The 21,583-nt window shown below is 46.3% G+C and overlaps 2 protein-coding genes across 2 annotated transcripts; both read right to left on the reverse strand.

Moving 5' to 3' along the window:
• Positions 1–140: 140 nt before the first annotated feature.
• On the reverse strand, positions 141–16,179 carry ubash3ba (ubiquitin associated and SH3 domain containing Ba). The gene is made up of 14 exons (XM_047020529.1): positions 15,569–16,179; positions 6,893–6,946; positions 6,446–6,632; positions 6,080–6,278; positions 5,824–5,993; positions 5,436–5,644; positions 5,053–5,197; positions 4,569–4,689; positions 4,303–4,425; positions 3,943–4,035; positions 3,621–3,765; positions 3,377–3,483; positions 3,123–3,232; positions 141–2,889 (listed from the first exon to the last, which is right to left on the reverse strand). The coding sequence occupies exons 1-14, from the start codon at positions 15,694–15,696 to the stop codon at positions 2,752–2,754; spliced, it is 1,929 nt and encodes a 642-aa protein (XP_046876485.1). The 5' UTR covers positions 15,697–16,179; the 3' UTR covers positions 141–2,751.
• Positions 16,180–16,517: 338 nt separating this feature from the next.
• Positions 16,518–21,483, reverse strand: f11r.1 (F11 receptor, tandem duplicate 1). Its single transcript, XM_047020391.1, has 10 exons — positions 21,222–21,483; positions 19,906–19,962; positions 19,609–19,722; positions 19,120–19,260; positions 18,794–18,996; positions 18,461–18,563; positions 17,928–18,035; positions 17,759–17,771; positions 17,548–17,605; positions 16,518–17,232 (listed from the first exon to the last, which is right to left on the reverse strand). The coding sequence occupies exons 1-10, from the start codon at positions 21,268–21,270 to the stop codon at positions 17,188–17,190; spliced, it is 891 nt and encodes a 296-aa protein (XP_046876347.1). The 5' UTR covers positions 21,271–21,483; the 3' UTR covers positions 16,518–17,187.
• Positions 21,484–21,583: the final 100 nt, after the last annotated feature.

Below are 21,583 nucleotides of genomic sequence, written 5' to 3' on the forward strand. Positions count from 1 at the left end.
GAAATACGTTTCAAATCGTGTTATGCTGCTAACTCAATCAGCATGTAACTTTTCATTTCCAGCAGCTGGTGTCATGACAATAATACAGCGTTACCTAGCGCCATCTGTCGGTAATACTAGGCATACTGATGAGCCGTTGATGCAGATAAAACATTTATTTGCAAACATAATTTACATATTTCCTAAGCAGTACATTATCGTCATCAGACCTTTTCACAAACAATATAATTATAGAGGCAGTCATTTGCAACAAAATATAATATATTCTTGTATACTTTGTGTAATGCATACATTTAAAACAATAATTTAAATACAATTTCATTTGACTTTAATTTTGTTTTATGTAGGCTATAGTTTACTTTTCAAGTAAATCGATTATATTCAATTTGCTTGTTTTTGCCCCTTTAGCATGCAATGCACTTGAGGCAGCTGAGGACAGAAAAGTTACTTTTCCTTGTTGTCGTCTTCCTTTTAAACGAAGCTGAAAGCTGGAAGACTGTTCAACAAGTCTCGCATGACGTAACGAGATCCAAGTCAGAAGACGCAGCAAGCTAACAGAAGCGACAAAAACCCAACTTGTCCCTTCCTTGTTAATGTCAGGAGGGGTTTTCCCCCAGCACGTGACATGGAATGGCTGCTAGTCATAAGAGGTTTTAAACTGTACTTCTGATCACAGAAGACAGAAGCCCCATGTCAAACTTCAATATCAAATATTTCTGACATGTCAACATCTCAATGTAGTGAGCTGCTCAGCGGTTCAGTACAAAGAAGGAGAGAATCCTGAGGAGAGGATGAAGTGATTTTGAAGAAAGAGAGAGAAGCAGAGACCAGGAGTAAAAGACAGACAGAAAGGTAGAACTAGCGAAAACGGAGAGGGTGGTACAGAATCTCGTATCAATTTCGCCATCTATTCCATAAGCCCTAGTTTGAAGCTCATGTCACGCTAAGGAAGGTGGTCCGTTAAGGAGGAACAGAGATCACTGGTTGATCCTCATCATCAACGTGCTCCATCCAGGAACAGTAAGTGCAATCTCACACAGGACGGACAGAAATGTTACAGAATCTATGAAAACAGCGACGGACACTGACGTGGCAGACAAGAACATGAAAAAAAGCATTCACTTCAAGTTTTTTATGAAGTGAACGCAGGAAACCAGAATTTGAATTACCGTTACTTGGTAGAGAAAGGGTCTCTATGGTAATAGATGCATATAGGTGTTCAAGCTATTTGTGTATGTGTTGTATGCGTCAAGCTCAAAAGGATAATATCAAACAAAAACGTTGGGAATTCAAATGACGCATAAAATACATTTAGCTCTAATGTTACTTCTGCAACAACTCTCCCGACTGACTGTGTATAACAGCTCTATAATATAAACTAGTTATATAATAAAAATATCTGTTTAACAAAGCTTAACAACAGAAACAAAAAAGTAAATGTTTGGAAATCTGTGACAGTCTAATTGGTCTAAAGTGTGTCCTGTCTGACTAGCTGATATGTAACTTCACATTTCTCAAGATCGTGTCACTTCCTGTTCCCATTCCACCTGGACACCACCGACCAATAAAAACGTCTGGATCCTCACCTACAATGACAAACATGGACTTGTTACCCTTAAATGGATCACATTAATAAATGTTTAGTAACATAGTAAGACAGAACAAAGTGAATATTAGAAAGCAGTAGTCTCACTTCAGCGGTATGTCAGAACAGGATGGCTAACCTTTTACACTTCTGAGAGTTTTAAGATGGACTTGATTGTGAGAATTTTAAAGTTTGAATTAAGCTTGAGGGACCATGGTCAAATTTGAAAGATATTCCTAAAACATGGACTACACTTTATTAAGGTTACATGGCCTACCATATAACTACATAGCAACACTGTAGGTTACATCAACTACCCCACTGCCAACTACCTATAGTGACAATGTTGTAGGTGTGTGGGAAAGGAACTGTAGTTCGTTACACTTAATTGCATAGCGACTCCTATGCACCTACTATGTTGTTACTAAATCTATTGCTGGGTAGTTATTTGGTAGTTGTGTAATGTAACCTTAAAGTTAAGCGTTACCAAAATATTGAACTAAAATGGAGTGTGGTGTGTATGGATGAGTTTCCGGGTGAGGTCACAGCCTTCGCCTGTCTGATTGTCCCAATGAAGTCTAGTTTTGTGCTTTCTATTATAGTCAGGGAAGGGGTTTGTGCATGTGAAAATGACTCAGCTAAACAGAGACATAGAGGCATGGAAGACTGGATGACTTGTGCAGCTCTCCTCCCGTCACAGTGTAGGAGAAAGCAGACATGTTTTTTTCTCTCCCAGAATGCCGTCGGTGCCAGACTCCCGGGGTCGGGGAGGGGCTCCAGGCAGCACAACCCCCCCCCACCCCCACTCCCCTCCCCCCCCCACTCCCCTCTCCTGGCGTCGTGGGTGGCCGTGTTTGTGAAGCATCCTGTTGGGTTTGCAGATGCCATCGTGTCACACTAGAAGGTACTTTGTGCTCTGACTACCATCATCACCTCCACCTCTTCCTTCATCGTGAACAGTGTGCCGGGACACAGTGTTAAATAGCAGGTCAGACCCGAGAGTGTGAATCCACGCGGTGTCTAGGGTGGTGAGCCAGGGCATTCTGGGAGGGGCTGAGCAGGGAGGGGGGGGGATATAGCTGAAGAAACGGTCACGCTGTGTCTGTTCCGGAGATAGGCTGCAGGGCGTGGCCAAGGAGGGGCGTGTCCAGGGAGTGGCGTGGCCATCAATCCTGCAGGAGGGTCTCTCTCCAGTTGAAGCTGTGATTGGGCCCGTGGGTCAGAGGGAGGATGGGAGGGTCGGTCAGCTGCCACACCCCCGTCTCACCCATCTCCTCACACGCACAGAAGCCCAGGTAGGGGATCTGGAGGGGGTTAGTGTACGAGAGAGAGGGAGAGAGAGAGAGAGACGAGGAAGTCAATAAAAACAATCATTACAAAATCTAAATCAAACCAAAAGGACAGGGGGAGAGAAGATCGAAGGAGACAGGAGAGGAGGAGAGAGAGTTGGAGGAGAGATAAGAGGAGAGAGGCAATAGAGGGAGAGAAAGAGAGAGAGTAATCATCTCTTGGCAAGCCTCCAGAAGAGTGGGCTGACCTTTCGGACCACTTGCACAAAGTCCTTGGAGTTCTGGGGGCTGAGCCCCTGCATCTGGCGCGTACAGGCCTCCAGGGAGGAAGCGTGGGCCACGATCAGCACTGTGCTTCCTGTGTGAGAGAGGGGGCGGCCAGGGAGCCACATACCGCCAATACCGTGACTTACACTACATACGGACATCCGCCAAATTCCAATCTCCGCTCGCTACTCACCCGGCGCGTTTTACGGCTGAAACAGACGGCTCGGAAGCTCACCTAGGTTCTTACACTCCGCCATGATCTCCCGCGTGATCTGGAAGCTTCTGCTGATGTAGGTGTCGTAGGACTCGGACACCACCAGCTTACTGATGGGAATATGAGGTCTGGAGAGGAACCAGAGGACACGGGTCTTCGTCAGCGCTGCTAACCTCTGACAAGCCTATGAAGCGTGTATGATGTGTATGATGAACAGTGTGTAAGAAGTGTGTGTGAAGACTGTGTGGAGTATGTGTGTATCTACCTGTACGTTGTGTCCACACTCAGGTTAGCTGCAGCCAACTCTGCTGGAGGGATCCAGGCTGGCAGGGTGGTGCCTGATACCCACTTGGTCCACTCAAACAGGCCTGGTTCCACACGGACCTTAGTATGGCCCTCCAGCTGGAGGCCTGGGAGGGGGGGGACAGGGAGGGTGGGACATAGGAGGAGGAGGAGACAGGTTTGTCCATAGTATACAGCAGCATACTCTACAGTTATATAACAGTGCATGTGGGGCTACGGCGATATGAAACAATGTAATGTAAGATGAGCAGTATGGTATACGAGGTGTGAGTGTGACCTGGTACCTCTGAGGATGTTGTGAGCTGTCTGGACGCAGCGCAGCGATGGAGAGCAGTACACAAAGTCTATTACTGTGTGACTCTCCTGCAGGGCCTCTCCTACGAACACAGACAGCAGACCCACATGGCACATTAAACATGGACCGTCTGAAAGGCCTGGGGTGATCAGCTACCTAGCAACCACACCAGCTTGGTACCAGCTAGCTATCTACCTCACCAGCTTGGTACCAGCTAGCTATCTACCACACCAGCTTGGTACCAGCTAGCTATCTACCTCACCAGCTTGGTACCAGCTAGATATCTACCTCACCAGCTTGGTACCAGCTAGCTATCTACCAGGCCGAGCTGGTACCAGATACTACCTACCTACAAGCCGAGCCTGGGTGGATCCGAACACTGTGATTGGACAGTCTTTATCGTATTCCCGGAAGCCTCCGGTCCGGGCAGGCACGCTGAGCGGCATGTTGAGGTTGGAGCGGATATATCGACCTGCAGACACCCAGAGACGCCAGGCAGAGAGGTGAGGCCCAGCGGCATGATGGGAAGAGTAGTCTGCTGCCGTTCCAGTCTGTCTCTCATACTCCAGTCGAGAGAAGAACTTTAAGATCTACCCTCCTCTGCTCCAGTCTTACCTTTGGCATCAAAGCACTGAGTGATCCAGTGTTTCCCAAACACCACATCCATCCTCTCGCCATGACGACACACAAACAGTCTCCTCTTAGCCAGACCAGACTGGCAGCTAGGTGTCATCGTCTGAGGAACACACAGCAGGGATATGAAGACAGACCTATACAGCACCAGGATATAGACCTACATAGTAGCATATACTACATATTACTATACACTGTGGTAAACACCTCTAACACAGGCATGAAATTCATACATTTTCGCAATCTAAAATACCTAGTGACCTGTGAAGATGAGTGACAGATGTACAGTTTAAAGTCCCAATGCTGCAATCCTATATTTTCATACCCACTCGTGGAATGCCTCCTGTCCAATCAAATAACATGTTCCAAACTGACTGCTGTATTTGTTTAATATACACGATAGTACAAATGTCATAATAGTAGTTTCCTGAGGCAGTGTGGTGAGCCTGGATCCTGACTGACAAACCTGGATAGGAGGACAGAGAACACTGAGGCTGGTCGGATCCAAGTGATCGTCAAGGAGACGGCCATCCAACTGTCCGTCAAACAGGAGCCCACCGACCGCCCCTCCGGTGTTGGAGGGTAAGGCACCGTGGAGGAACGAGTGAGACCTGAGGAGAGCACCACACATCAGGAAGGACGTGGTTTTGTTTTAGTAAGGACTAACGTTTTTGGTACCACCCTCTATGCTAACGCTGCACCCCTGGCCTGCCGTTCATCATTAGCAGGAAGGTTTGAATGGTCTCTTGACACATCCCACACCTCACCACCAGGGGGCAGAAAACATCAGTTTCTCGGTTTGGCTCGCTACGGAAGGTGTTGTCATGGACGTTGCTGGCCCTCCCCTACCCGTGGAAGACCCAGGTGTCGCACTCGTCTGCCCGGCTCACGTAGTTCTCGGGCAGCAGGCCGGACAGGCCAGAGCCCAGGGAGGTCCCGTACACCCAGCCCTCGCTGGCACTGCCCTGCTCCAGCGGAGACATGAAGATGAAGTCCCCTGACACCAGCTCCAGCTCGTCCTCGTTCTGAGGCACGTACGGGTACATGACACGCAGGGTCTGCGGAGGGGGACGGGAGGGGGGCAGAGAGGGGGACGGGAGGGGGGCAGAGAGGGGAACAGGAGGGGGGCAGAGAAGGGGATGGGGGGGAGGTGGAGGGGGAGATTACCAGCCTGGACGTCTGACAGGACCGGTGACTCGTCGAGACATCGCCTCAGAGGGACGACGCGGCTACGCACCTCGTGATTGGCGAATCGTATGTCCCGAGAGAAGAGCACCGCCAGCCAATCGCAGCCCAGGGAGATGTCGACGCCCTTGGCCAGCTTCTCCAGCGCCGCAAGGTGATTGGTCTGGAAGTGGTAGGCCAGCGTTACGTGGAGTTGCTTCTTATGAGGCTCCACGTGGACGTCTGGGGACCGAAGAAACGGGTCAGGGAACAGGGGTCAGGGGTCCAGAGGTCGGAACTTAAGGGGCCAGAGGGGTCAGGGTTCTCACCAGCTTTGGTCTCCGCTTCGGTGGCAAAGTCGGCTGCGAAGGACTTGATCACCTCGGCGATGTGTTCCTCCACAAAGAGGCCGATGAAGTTGGAGGAGGTGTAGAGCTCCAGGGGGAAAGGGGCGGGGAAGCGCCCTTTCCAGCGGCTCACGGTGGCCTGGAGGGCCTCGCACAGAGCCTCCACCTTCCCATCAGCACACTGGCACAGAGACGAGGGCGTGTCACACGCACAACAATGTTAGAGCTAGCACGCTGGGGGCCGGAGACACGCTCAGACACGAGGAGGCAGTTTGAACTGAACACAAAGACGGGCCCTGGGAGACACCCATATGATATAGAGAGAGACACACACACACAAACACTCACCATGAAGAACTGGCAGAGCGTGATGTGGGGGAAGATGTTGTGAGCCTTGTTCTTGGCACAGGTGACGCGGCTCTGCTCCCAGAAGTGGGACAGCTGGTGGAGGAGAGGCCCGCTGGGACGCAGGTACAGGACGTACTCCCTGGGGAGAGGGTCGTCCAGGAATGGGTCGTCCACATGGGAGAACAGCCTGGCCAGCGGCGAGAAGGGAGAGATGTGTTGGAGAGGGGGTTGTCCAACAGGGGGCAGGAGAGAGTAACCAAAACGTCCTCTGTTCCTCACTGTAGTCGGAACCTCAGTTCCATCTGATTCAGGGCTTTAATGATTACCATGGTGTAGTCTGCCATTACAGATGCCCAGCTTTCTGTGTTTGAAGTGCGTGTTTGTGTAGGGGGAAAGTGTACGTGTGGTTGAGTGTGTTTTTCTGAGTTAGTTTGTGCGTTTGCTTACCAATCACAAGCAGCCTGAACATTCTTGCCCCCTGTAGAAACCAGAGCTTTTAGCCTGCAGAAAGAGAGAGAGAGAGAGGGAGGGAAGGAGAGAGAGGGAGAGGGAGAAAAGGGAGAGAGGAGACAGATCAGTTCTGTCACAAAATCAATAGTCTCTCTTCCAGTGGACGCTTATTGGAACGAAGCATTCAGTAGTTTGTTGTGTTTCTGAACAGTAGTGTTTTTCGACACCTCGGAAACAGTAGTGTTTCTGCTTTGCCGTGAACAGCAGTGCTTCTACGCCCATTAACATCCGTGTTTCGAATTCACATGGAACAGTATTGTCCATGGCTAACATGACTTTGACAAACCACAACACACAGTGAAATGGAAAACATTTTTTATCTTTAGGAAGCATTCAAATAAGCCAGTTGGCTACCGTCGAACGTACATAACCCAATCAAATAAATCTAAATAGGATGCAGATTAATGTGCTGCATGTACTGTAATGCTTTGCGCACGCTGCAGTGTAATACCCTTATCTTCCATCCCTGATAACGCATGAGCAAGAGGGAAGAGGCCTCACACTGTGCTTGTCTTGCAGTACATCTTGTTACTAACCAAGGAAAGACCAATCTCAGATAAAGGCTCTTCATTAATCTAATACACCATACGGAAAAAAAAGAGATAGACTCACTAAAGCATATACACTGTTTCAGCTCAAATGTTTTTCCAATTCCAAAAAATAAAAAGATGTAATTCTACAGCCTCCAGCTAGACAAACGTGTAACGGTGCAGACGGTTCACACGTCTAACACACACTCATATCCCACAGGTAGACGGTGCTCTGCAAACTCGACGATGACATCACACCTTGGGCTTGGTGTGTTCACCCGAATCTGCAGAACCCACACAGGAGAGACCTGGTCTGACCTGGTCTGGAGCGCCACAGCAGCAGGTGCCAATTACGAGGGAGAAAAATACAAATGCCTTCTGCTCTACATTAAGGGAAATAACAGAGAGCTCTCGTTGGACGGGGAAGGACCTATAGGCCACATTTACTCCAACCACCTGACAGCCAGTCATAGGCTCCCCTACTGTATCCATGCTAAAGAGGCTATGCTAACTGTGTCGTTCTAATGCTGCCAGCTAACAACTGTAGCCTCTTTTTCCTGAGCGAGGAAGAGCTGATTATGTGACTGTTAATAAGAACTCGGAATCTAATTAGTGTCTTTTTATAAAAGCTAAAATATCACAAGTTCAAAATGTCTCTGTGGGGTCCTACTTTTCTGCTAATCAGAAAGACTACCTGGCAACAAGGAGAGGACTCCATATCCCACAATCCCTAGAGGCCTACAGTAGGAGGCCCTCTGCGAACCAGAGGCTGTAGTCCCCACTGCTCCAGATCCAGCCCAGCCCCTGTCCTGGTCCTTATTGATCGCCAGCTGCATGGATGAGACTCTCGTGACACACCGTCTACCCTGACCTACCCAAGCATCCATCCCTCAACACCACGTCAGTAAGATGCCTATCAAGAAACAACATTATTGAAGTTGAGTAAACAAAGAGTAAACCGATGACAAACTGAAGACTGGCTCTGGGGTGCCAGTCTAGAGTGTTGACCCACGCCACCCTCTGTGTCTGTGTGCGTGAGTCTGGGAGCAGAGCCACTGTGTGGCTGGATCTCCTTCCTGACTGAGAAGATAAACATTGAACATAGTGCCACTGTGGTGTTCACACTCAATGATCTATTTATAGCGATGGCCTACAGAGGAGGCCCTAGATACGGCTCAGGCCCCCTGACCCCCCAGGCAACGCTGAGCATGCTGGGAAGGGGAAGCCCTGGTTACAAAAAAACAGATCATAATGCTCACCCACTACTCACTCACATAGAGAAGTCAAGAGTTTCATGGAGTCTGGGTGTTGACACATGGATTGAATCACCCACAGTGTACCCACAAGTACACGTTTTAGACACAAACACACATGCACCCAGTTTACGCAAATACATTTCCACACATTAACTGTGTGTTAAATGTACATACCCACATAACCACGAACACATAAACTAACAATCGTACCAGCAACTCAATCATAGATCCCAAACTGATTCTTCATCCAGTCGAGAGGAGGTAAGAGGATTTTCTACGAGCATGATAGGATTACAGCTATCCAGATGTGACAACATGAACCATGAAAAGGAATCAGAATTAGGAATCACTTCAAAAACTACAACCCATTGTTTGAACACCAGTTTATTTGGCTTTTATTCTTTAACGTTTTCAAAAATGCACCAAAGTATGTGTGTGTGTGCGCGCGTCTGTGTGTATGTGTGTGTGTGTGTGTATGTGTGTGTGACTGTGTGCGTCAGCCGAGGAATTTCTGTGAATTTTACATTTGAACACCCTGTTGTTGTTGCTATTTTGGTCACGTTAAAATGTATCGTTGTAGAAAATAAGTTTTGTTTTGTGGATAAAATGAATACCTTGTTTGATTCTTAGTTAGGGCTGATGCTTCATGTCATCTCAAACTTACCTACATCTCTCGGTTTTTACCATAAATGGCTAAACCTGACAGAGAGAGATAGAAAAAAAAAGAGACAGAGCGAAAGAGAGACAGAGTGGAAAAAGAAAAACAGCAAAGAGAGAAGAAGAAAGAGACGGGTGTTCTTTCAGGGCCCTCCCCTGACTCATCGCCATGGGAAACCCACACTTCCTGTTTACAGACCGAAGCCTGCTCGCGTCACCGACCACTTATCAAACGGCCGCTGCAGAGAGAGCCCTCACGGTTGACACCACCAGACTAAACTGGGGTGCCCCACGCCCCCAGACAGAGCCTTCTAAGCCCCCATTATCAACACAGGAAGTGCCCCTCCCTCCAGCTGGCCTGGTCCCATTCAGCCTGGCCTCTCCATGGACCTTCGACTCCAGGACTGGAGTCGCAACACAGGACACCACTTCCTCCTCCACAACTTCCGGGCTGTTTCAAGCAGCTGCTACTCTGTTCGTGCTGGCTGACCTGTTCTGTGCAGATTGTGATGAGAAAGTTCAAGGGTAACCAAGGGTTGTGCTCAGAGCTGTATGTCGGTGCGTCTCCTTCCACGCGAGTCTGGCAAAGACCAGGCCTCACTTTGAAGACCCAGGAAGAAACAGCAGACAATAGAACCATCAGATCACATGACCCACCTTGTTCTAATGTGAACAAATGGGTATAAAAAAGAAAGGGAGAGAGAGAGGGAGAGAGAGTGTGAGAGAGAGAGAGAGAGAGAGAGAGAGAGAGAGAGAGAGAGAGAAAGCGGACAGACAGAAGGAGGAGGGGAGATAGAAAGTGGGGAGATGAGAGAAAGATAAGAGCTGAGAGACAAAGAGGAGAGAGCTACAGTATGAGAGAGGAGAGAGACAGTAAGAGAGAAAGAGGAGAGAGAGATGAGGGAAGGAGGTGGAAGACAAAGAGAAGGAGAAGTGAGATGAGAAGAACTATGTGATTAAACACACAGAGCCCTTTGCTGCGCAGAAATATGATTCTGAACTAAAGACTCGACTCCAATTTGGTTGTGTGAGGGATCCTTGTCATCCGTCCTCTGGCATTGTGCTCTAATTATGAGCTTTCAACAAGAGGCCCTCACTCCTCAGTCTCTTTCCCAGAGCCAACAGTACAGAACCCCCTTATCTGTCGTCTAAACACTCCCTTCCTCATCTTCAGAAAGGCTTAAAGGCCTCACGCTCCCAGAGCCAGAGAAGGCTTGTCTCGCGCGGCAAGGCAGAGGGTGACACCATTGCACTCATTATCAGAGGAGATGTGAAAGAGAGGGAGTGAAAAGATGAGGGAGAGTCACTAGACGGGAGGGTTTAGTGAAAGAGCGCAAGCTGGGCAGGAGGTACGATGTCTAACTGAGCTGAGTTCACTGCAACCACGACATTTAAGAACTTGCATTCATTTAGCAGGCGCTTTTTATCCAAATCTACGTGCAAATAGCGCATGTATTAAGTACGACGCAAGATCAAGGATCAGAAGTGCACGGGTCTGATGGTATTTTGGCTGAGTCTTCAAACAGCCTGCATTTACTAGCCAGGTCGTCTCATCTACCAGACATGATGGAAAAATCAGCATGAACACAACGCGGGGCTCTGCTTATGTGATGTTCTACTGAACTACAAGTTCATTCCAAGAATAGATCTGAGTAGAAGTTAGGTGAGATGCTATTGTTGTACTAGTTGAGATACTATTGTTGCATCATCCCTGTTAGCTGAGATGTGGTTACTTTGAGCTGCATCTGGTAAATACTGACTCTGACCACACAAATACTTTTTCTTCTTCTGCAGTACATTCTAAATGTACTTCCTGTATGTTAGTTTTGATAAAGGAATCTGCTAAATGAGTAACAATGTAATGTAATAGTGGGAAAATAGACGGTCTGTGGGCTGAAGGTATAGTTTGTGGATCCTACACAACCAGTTACTTATACTTTCCTGACATTTCATATTAGTATTCGTTTTACCAGTATTTGTATTTAGTATGCGTAGGTACTGTATAGTGGGCAAATCCTCCACAACCCATTGCTCATACTTCCCTGACCTGGGCAGCAGCAGAGCTCGATCAGAAAAACAAACGTTGATGAATCTTATCGGTGGAAAACATTGGACGTGTCGGAAAATGACGGGCGGCGCCGAAGTGGTTCAAATCGCTGAACACTGAGTTTCTGTGCTTCAGTAGCACTTGGTTGTACGGTGACTCAGACGCAATACATATAAAACTGTCACTTGGGGCTAGATGAAGAGGAAAATGTACACCTCTTACTTCATGTATTTACATGAAGTAAGAGGGCATTTCAACAACAGAAAACCCATCTGAGTGACATCATCTTCCATACTGTGTGAGTCATTTCAATAGTAACCCAACATGGTCATGAGTCAAAGACACTCAATCTGAACACCTGAAGAAGTCTTTGAAGCGTACTAATAGTCCACAGAATATAACCCAACCAACGGATCTTCTGTCAGGAAACCTTCGGTTCTGAGACTCAAACAGCTCCTGCAGAGCAGGTTACATGGAATAAACACTGTTAAACAATGTTCCCTACTGTCAGATAAATCCTACCTATTACACCTGACTGGGGAGTCTACATACATGCTGTGCTCCTCCAAGTCTCTCTTTACTTGCATTGAAAACATCCACGCTGACACATTGCGTGTGTCCCGTGTGCATGTGCTTGTGTGTAAGCTGTGTGTGCGTTCGTTTAACATCTAAAAGTTGAAAGGACATAAAAATATGTCCTTTCCTTTTTATGTCCATATGTTGATGGGGAAAGACTCCCCATCTCACAACGTAGGCCTTCTTTAAGTCCCAGCAGGCTTCACACTTCATAAAGGTCACAACCACTTCCTAAAACAAGCCGGTTCACTTCCTCTTGATGGACAACCTTGTGAATATAAACTAATGCCTACAAGCATGTACAGACGTTTTGTCTCTGGAACACAACCAGCCCTTGAGGGGTTCACCAAAAGGCACAAGCATGGAGATAGGCTATCGTTTCCCAAACCAGCATGCAGGTTGATTGTTAGGAAGTGCGCTGTTAATAGACCTTCGTCATTAGGATGGCTGTCCAAGGTGCTGAATGGACTCTTATTCAACCATCCAAAGCCCCAATAATGTATTGGCACAAAGTTGAGGGTGGGTCTGTCAGAGTAAGCTTGCTGATGTGTCATAATTATATTAATATATCAATTAAGATCAATGCTTCTCCAGTTAAGCATATTAATGCTAGAACGTAATTTATATTCACTGCTTATGAAGGGATGATGCGGATGACCAAAAAGGTCAATGCATGTCAACAGCTCATCCGCTTTCAAACATTTACATATTTTTATTTTGCCCAGTAATTATTTTATTACATCACAATACAATCATTAGCCTAAATCATTTCCGTTTAATAGATATCCAAACAAGGTAAATGACTGTTGTGGCTTAAGGTGAAGCTACAACACCACTGCTATCAGGTATCATGTACCAAACCAGGTGTCGGATCATCGGGTTAAGGTCCACCAGTCACCTCAGAAGTTATCCAGGCCAGGACAGATGACAGGGGAAGATGGAGGGAGGAGAGCGGGAGGAAAAAGGCCAAACAGGGGCAGAGAACGTTAGTGCCCCATTGTTGTGTCATCAAAGGGCCATCTCTGCGGACAATCTAGAAGCTATCTGGGTTCCTCTGGGTAGCAGGGCTCCTCTGGGGCCCGATGTGGGAAGAACACTAGGGATGCTCTCGACAGAATGTGGGCAGAGACCAGGGATGGTGCTCACCAGCAGGACTGCTGAGCCATTCTGACTGCAACAGAAGCAGGGCAGATGGTTCCTTTGTAAACACACGCTGAGAAACATACACACACACACCATCCTGCCTTAGACACACACACACACACACACAAACAAACATGTAGTCAAACATATGCACATGCACACACTTACCACACATGCAGAAATAAGACAGAGAGATCTTTATCTGAAGTGTTAAACAAAAACCACACCTGTGTGATGCCACACAACGCTGTTTTTGGAGGACAGAAGTTTGGTACTTAACTTTTTGTACTTTAACATACGTTGGCTCTGGGAAAGAGACACCACTGATTCAGAGTGTCAGGCCTGCTGAGAGAAGGCCTCTTGTTGAAAGCTCATAATCAGAGCACAAAGCCAGAGACCCCTCAACCAGAACCTTCCACAGAACCAATGAGGAGCTGAGTGTGTGGTTTCAGAAGGTTTGCGGCATACCATTTGAGTTAAGGCTGGCTGACGATGTGTGCAGCGCCTTTAGATCAGTTTAACAGCAAACATGGCTCTGTGTTTGTTGCAGATTTAGCATTGGATTGCATGTGACGTGTGTAAGTCACCCACGGTAATAAGAACCGTGATATGGTGTCCATATCAAGAAAAAAAAGAATTAAATGAATTATAATCTCAATCTCACTCTTTCTTCGCATCTGGTAAATGGAAAGATCAGTCACATCCTTCCTCTAGGTTTCATCATCATCCTCATCATAGAGAATACTTAAGACATCTCCCAAGCTGTCAATGATTCAGACTTTCCTGTCACGCCCCAACAACCCTCCACATGCCCCAACACCCCTCCACACATTCCTGAAACTCACCCCAACACCCCTAAACACCCCTCCACACGTCCCAACACCCCTCCACACGTTCCTGAAACTCACCCCAACACCCCTAAACACCCCTCCACACGCCCCAACACCCCTCCACACGTCCCAACACCCCTCCACACGTTCCTGAAACTCACCCCAACACCCCTAAACACCCCTCCTCACGCCCCAACCCTTCTTCAAACCACCACACCCCTCCACTCAGAACCACAAGAACGGTTTGCATAATTTCCAGAAAGTAACCAAGCTTAATAAGGAACCAAGAGCAGATACTGTGAAACCTGAAACCTGTCTATGAAGGCCCCATCAGGACTCGTCCTGTTTTGGACCACGACGGTCATGATGAGTTCCTCCAGAGCCTCCAGAGGATACACTTCTGCTATATCACATCTGACAAGGCTGGTCGATACGACAATGATTCAGCATTAATTCCTCACATACAACAGTAAGGTTGTGTGATTCATGCTTCCTATTGGTTCAGGCAAGTCTCCACATTGAGGCCTCTTCCCCCCCCCCCCCCCCCCCCCCCCCTCTCCCAAGGCTATGACAAACGCAGCCATTCAAAACCGCCTCAGAAAAACGTTTTCACGTCCTCCTAAGTGGGCAATGCTCGTTTGAATATCATGCGCATCTGACGAGGGTTCAACCGGCATAACCTCCCCCTGGCTTTCCTCCTCCCTAAAAAATATCGACAATCTTCAGTCCTCTTAGCTTTGTCTCTTTTTGGGGGGGGGATCTAGGAATGATCTGAAGGAACCGGCAGGGTGTGTATGTGGTTAGAGTGCTTTTAGTTGCTCTCAGTGTGCCAGGAGGCCCAAGACGTCTGACCTCCTTACACCTGCTGAGGATCACCTGGGACCATCACTGTGGAACTGTGCTCCGGTTCCTGGGGAACCCCAAGCGCAAATGCCATGACCTCTCACACACACACAGACAGACCACTCACTGCTTTCTGGTTCCACTCCAGAGTATTTCTTTATGCTCTCAATCCAGTACACACTTGTACATGACACACACACAATAGCAGTCCAGCCGGTCCTAATCCGGAGATGTGTTGTCATAAAGTCTCCTGCTCAGTCTGGTGGCATAGGATTACAACAAGACAGTGGCCTGACATCTGACCCAACCATGCCACAACAATGAGAGTTAAACCGTTATGACAGTCAGATTAAACCCTTTGGTTTAGAGGAAGGGGAGTACCATGCTGTTTGCTCTCCAAAATCTTATGGATTAAAGAAAAGAAGATCTGGTCAAAAATGTGAATGCTGGGTGATGAGGTCAAGAGGTTCCTCTTTTCATCGGCCAAAGAAAGTAAATTTAGCATCCAAGCGTGACCTACGTCTAGCGAATAGCTGTCGGTAGTCTGGCTTGCTCAAAGATTACATGTCTCACACAGTGAGCGAGCTGATGGTTTGTAAGTGAAAGAAACTTTGATGTGTCGATATGCAGTTTACTCAACAACAGCCCAATATCCTGTCCTGTGATGCTCAGAGCGTATGCGCAGATCATTTCTTGCCTGTCAGAGTGAACGGTTATTGTTTCATACTTACGCCCTGGTTTTGGCGAAACCCATGGACAGAAGCACGTCCAGATTTGACCCATGTTTGACAGTCCCCGGTCTGTTCTGGCGCTGTCTTCGCGGGGTGACTTTGGTGTAGAGATCTTCTTTAGCTGCCATAACTCACCGTTCCATTGGAATCTTAGTTGTTTTCTGGTCCACTTACTTTCAATACAACCGGAACGATGAAGGCGGCAGACATTGAAAACCTATCATTTACGTTTAAGACTCTAAGCAACGACGAACACTTTCAGATGATGGAAGACAAGAACTGGGGTTTGTTGCCTACCGTTCCGAACACAAAATAAGCTATGCTTCCTGGTGGCACGCACAGAAAGTCATAACCATCGCGGGAGGGGGTCAGCAATCGGAAGTCACTTTTCCTCTCCTACCGCCGCATCACCCCGAGTGAATTTCGCTGACTATTAATATATTGCCGCCACGATTCCGTTGCATTCGACCGTAAACAGGACCCAATAACACAGATCTACATTAAAATCAACCGTTGTAAATGCGCTTCATCCTTTCGCAATGTCTTATTTATGAATGGGTTTTGAGTGAACGAAAGTCTATCCTGTTGGGTTGCAGTTCAATTGCACCGCCCCTTCCTTTAAAGAGGCAGAGTACGAGTGACTTTACTTCAATAATGCATTGCATCCCGTGGAATCCAGAGTGACTGAATGATTAACATGTTGGTTTGGTCAATGTGTAACAACGCAGATTAACAAAGACTTCGTCCCTAAACAAATCACAAATATGCCCATAGGCGCCCTCCGCATCTCAAGTAAAACGTAATATAATACGATAAGAAAAAAAAGAAAAGTTTCCTATTTAAACTATCGTAAGCATAACAAATAGACGTCGTCAGCTTGCCACCGTGTGGTGTTGTGTGTGTGCGTGTGATTAAAACCGACAAGAAAGGACCACAATTTTAAGCAAAATAGACATCAAGAGAAAAATACATTTTATTTAAAAAAAACTATTATATAGCCTGTGTCGACCCTCCATAATCCTTCAATTTAAATGTTGGCTAATCTATTTTAAATGGCCTAGGCCTACTAATGTACATGGACTTCGACCATTTAAAACTGCATTTTATGTTGTTTATCTATGTTTGGTTGTATAATTAATTTAATTTAGATTAACAGTGTTCAATGTGAGTGCTATGGTCCAGCTAACCAGAATATCAAGATATATACATCTACAAGCACACACAAATAATAAAGATGTCATTAATAAAATAATGCACTACACCAACAACCATCTTTAAAACAAAATTATCTATGGATATTGTAAACAAACCATTTCACAATTGAACTTAAAAAGAAGCACACATTTACAAGATCAAAATCACACAGATCTGAGGTATTCACAAAATGGAAGAAAGGATGGTTTACGTCTGTTACTCTGAATTTCTCAGGGAACAGCAATATTTAAGCAGAAAACATCTTGGGCTATCAAAACACATTTAAGCTAATACAGGTCATTTGAAGATAAGATAAAACACTATTAAAAGATGACATTAGACACTATCTGATCAGAGAAAAGGCAGTAGGCTTATACAAAGGGTGGTCCTGGGTCCATCGTTGCCATGTAACAGCACCAGACAGGCTACACCACAAAGGACGATTTCTGTCTGAACTCACCACCACCACCCTGAGGCAGAAATAAGAGATTATACCCTCCTGCTGGTTTTCAATGTTAATAATGTTCATGTTTATCAGACGTTTTTATCCAAATGCAGTCAAGTGCTCTAACCACTGAGCTACGGCAATGTACAAGATTGAATTGGAAAGTGATGAAATTGAATAATTCTAGTAATATTATTTAGGGTGCTTTTCTTTCCCCACACTCATTAAACTACTTACATTAGAACATGTGGGGAGCTTTCACTTCCTGCTTTCTAAACATGGCCAAAGGAAGACATGGAAAGGTAAATAAACCCTGAAGAATGTGAGAAGTGATACTTACATCCTCCTCATCACCGTACTCTGACGTGGGCTGGTAGACCACCGAGGGTTTGGGTTTGCTGTGAACGTCAGACAGAGTCAGACAGAGTCAGACAGAGGCCCATAGTGACATCAACTAGTCCACATAACCAACATGTATAACAAGACCCCTCTGGTCCAGACGCCCCTCCATCAGCTCATGCATGCACCAGCTACAAGAGGACTCGTCTTACCTTTCGCTCCTCTCTGTAAGGAGAGAGGGGGGGGGGGGGAGAACACAAAAACGAGTCAGGCAACCATCTTTCAATCGGCCAATTTAGACATGAACGGGACCGTACAGAAAGTCTACAGAGAGTAGACACTGAGTGTTTGGATCAGGAGGGGGAGGGGGGGTGAACTCACTGGGTAGGTATCCTTTGCGATTGGCGTACCAGAGACCAAACACCAACAAGGCCACCGCCAGGAGGGCTACGATCACCCCGGCAACAATACCTCCAGTGTTCACGTCCCCTGGACAGAGACAGGACAACAGTCACACACTACCCCAGCCAGGCTGGTTACATATAAACCAGCTGGATAGGATCACTGTATAGAATCACAGAGCACATTGTTTGAGCATGACATAAGTGGCTCATGCAGGTTTCAGTATTAAAGAAACTTACAACCCAGACTTGAACTGACATAGAACAAGAAGCACACCTCAACTTTAAAACCCTTCATTTCATTCAGAAGACACTTTTATCCAAAGCAAGATACTTGGTTTTAACTGTGCCAGTAATGATATCAAGTCAAAATGGTGACCGAGTAACACCATGAATCAACACTGGATCAAATGTTAAGTTCCTTTCTGCAACACTTTCAGATGATGGAAAAAAACAAGAAATAAGGTTTGTTGCCCAACACTCCGGACAGGAAAAGTAAAAGCGCTGACTTACGAACTTCCATCTTCCTAGCCATGCAGCTTTGAGAGGGCCCCGCCATGTTGGAAGCTTCGCAGTAGTAGTCTGCAGAATCCACCAGAGCAGCAGACGGAAACGCCTGGAGGATTGTGGGTAAAGTTAAGATGTTTATATTGATCAGGAGGAAAAGCGGTCTAGCATTTCGATTAGCATTTGCCATTCATAAATAAATCTTCATCTATTCATCCATCTATCCACCACACACACACACACTTTCCTGCTGTTGACAAAAGAAATTAATGAACAAAAAAGATAGTCTGAGGAGGAGGAGGGTGAGGAGGAGGAAGGTGAGGAGGAGGAGGGCCTCACCAGGTTTCCTGTGGTAGGGTTCAGCGAGTAGGTGAAGTTCTTGAACTCGGGGAACTTCTTGGGATCCACGGGGAGCGGGGTGCCGTTTTTGTACCACTTGTAGGTGGCAGGGGGCGAGGCATCCGGGTCGTTGCAGGCCAGCACCACGGCGCCCCCAGTGGTGGCGGAGGAGGGCACACGACACGTGGGCACCGACGGGGGAACTGCAGGGAAGCACCACACAAAACGCACGCAGCGGATTCATTTAGCAGATGCTTTTATCTGAAGTGAAGTACGGGGGGAGAGGGGGTTTAGTTAAATGATTATGAGCAGGGGCGATGCCTTACCTAAAACAGTCAGCTGGATTTTGGCTTCTCCATACTGGCTATTACCGGACACCTCACAGCTATACTCCCCAGTGTCCTGGCGTGTCACTTTGCTGAACCGGATTCTCCCATCGAATTTGGTCACTCTCCCTGCGTACGGAGCTATGGGAGAACACAACATCACGTTAGGAGAAAACATTTGAAAAAGGGTATTTTAAAGTCCTATGTCCGACAGTCCTTCCTTTGGCCGATGTTAGTTTGTATCTGTTTTACTCGCTCAAGTGGGAATACAATATTTAGCAACTTTTGTTTATTTTTCAGAATGTTCGTTGAATGTCAGTGCTGCCCTTTGGTCCCAAAAGCTCTCCTAAACTTGTTTAGTCATGTTCATATTACAGTTCATTCGGTTCCGCCGAAAGAAAACAAAATGGTCACGTTATCCACCTACTCACATGTAAATTAGCCCACATCTGACATTTTCCTCATCACAAGAACAGAGTTTGTACGTACTGGTCGGTTTCCCATCAAAGATCACATAAGCTGTGGAGCCTTTGTTCTTAAACTTCCACTCCACCCTGGCATCTGCTCCAAAGTCTGCCGTGTTGCTACAGGTCAGATCAGCACCTTTAGGAAAACAAGACAGATGATCAGGAACCGGAACAATCCATAGCTAGGAACTAAAGAGACACAAGCATTTTCGAAGCAATTTGCTAAACTATTTCTTTCATATTTAATTCATGGCAATGACTAGACAAAGCAGCCATATCAAATGCCACAGAGCATACTTGACTCCAGAGTAAACCATACCCTCATTCTCTTTGACCTTTACATCTGGGGTGGATGTTGTGACATCAAAGGCTGCATCTGTGGAGATATAAACAACCATTAGAAAATGAACTCGACAAAAAGGACACGATTAATATCTCATATAAAGCCACACAACAGTTTAAGACCTCCACCTATTAACAGTTCCTCAGTACATGATCTGCTCTAAACTACCACGGAAACATCTCATGCTCCACTTCTCAAACCCTGTGAGGGCATCTGCCCTCTATGTCCTTTAAGAGTGGAGAGACACCGTTTTCTCTAGGTTGAACTGTGCCAGCTGACTAACGGGCACTTGTAAACATGGACTGAAGGACTTTTCACCTCACACTTTAAAACCAGTTTCTGTGCTCTAGTGATGAGCAGACTACACTACAGATACGCTTAATCCCATGCAGGTTTTCTAGAGTCCAATGTACTTTCTATTTGCAATATTTTTTATGTTGCTATGGATAAAAACACTCAACCTTCAAAATCTTTGAGAGGTATTCACTTTGATAATCAGCATCAACATGAAACAATTGATAAATAAACCTGAGAAACATCCTCAATATCAGCTGAGCTTCCTTTGATTAGCCTGTGACTCCCAACAGTGCAACACAAGTGCTGCTCATTTCACAATCACCTGTCAAGAGTTCTTCCTTTTCTATTGAGGTAAGGGACTATACTTAACATGCACTATTTGCATGTCGCATGGGATAAAAGACTGAATTTGAATTAATCACATTTTAGGTAAATGTTCTCATGTATGGGGCCCTCCTTTCTCCACTCAGAGATACCTAGAGGTCTAGCGGGTATAGCACTACACAGGAATCAGGTCAGTATATTATCCGCTCAGATGATATGGTGGTTGAGGTGTTCCTGGACCGACACAATGGAACTAAGAAGTGTTTTTAACGAAAGCAGAGGAGACTTCCTTGTTTGTCTGGTTGCGATGCGAGTTTCGGGGGTGGGGGAGGAATACCAACCTGAAACATGCAGATAAGGGAGGCTAGGGAGCTCAATAAATCTGTTGAATTTTTGTTCAAGCTGACTTTAAAAAAGGAAACATCGTCAAAGTACAGCTTTCCGCTGTGGAGAATAAACGCTCCAATTGTCTTTTGTCTATAGTTGTTTGGTAGAGAAGGCCTAAGACCTACGTACGGTAGTGGTTAGACAAACAGGTTAGTTAAGAATGCTCGTTTGTTTGAAAATGTATCAGACAATTTGTTTCTACAAACAGTGAAGAAAAGTATTTGTTGATTCACTTCTTCTACATAATAGTTCAATATTGTTTATTCGACAAAAGGTGAACTCACCTGACAAACTGAAGACAAGAAACACCGAAACCAGTTTGCTGACAAACATGTCCTCCCCCGTCGCTTTCAAGTACAAAAAGTTCCAAATGTCGTGTACAAAGTCCCAAAACTAAACTTGGCTACAAATGCAGTGTTGCAGTGTAGTTAAAAACACGCAGATGAAACAAATGAACAGCGCAACAGGTTTGATAACTTCCGCCCTTCCGCATTAGGTGAACACCTGTAGTAGGCTTTCTTGCCTGGCCTCGAAACTCGCACTGCATTACCTTGGTGACGTAGGGAATTATGACGATACCAATTGACCAATTGGAGAAGTAACCTAACCGGTTTCATTGTCACGAAACCGGGAGTAATCATTCTTA

The sequence above is a fragment of the Hypomesus transpacificus genome, chromosome 5 (genome assembly GCF_021917145.1).
Source record: "Hypomesus transpacificus isolate Combined female chromosome 5, fHypTra1, whole genome shotgun sequence".
NCBI lineage: Eukaryota > Metazoa > Chordata > Actinopteri > Osmeriformes > Osmeridae > Hypomesus > Hypomesus transpacificus.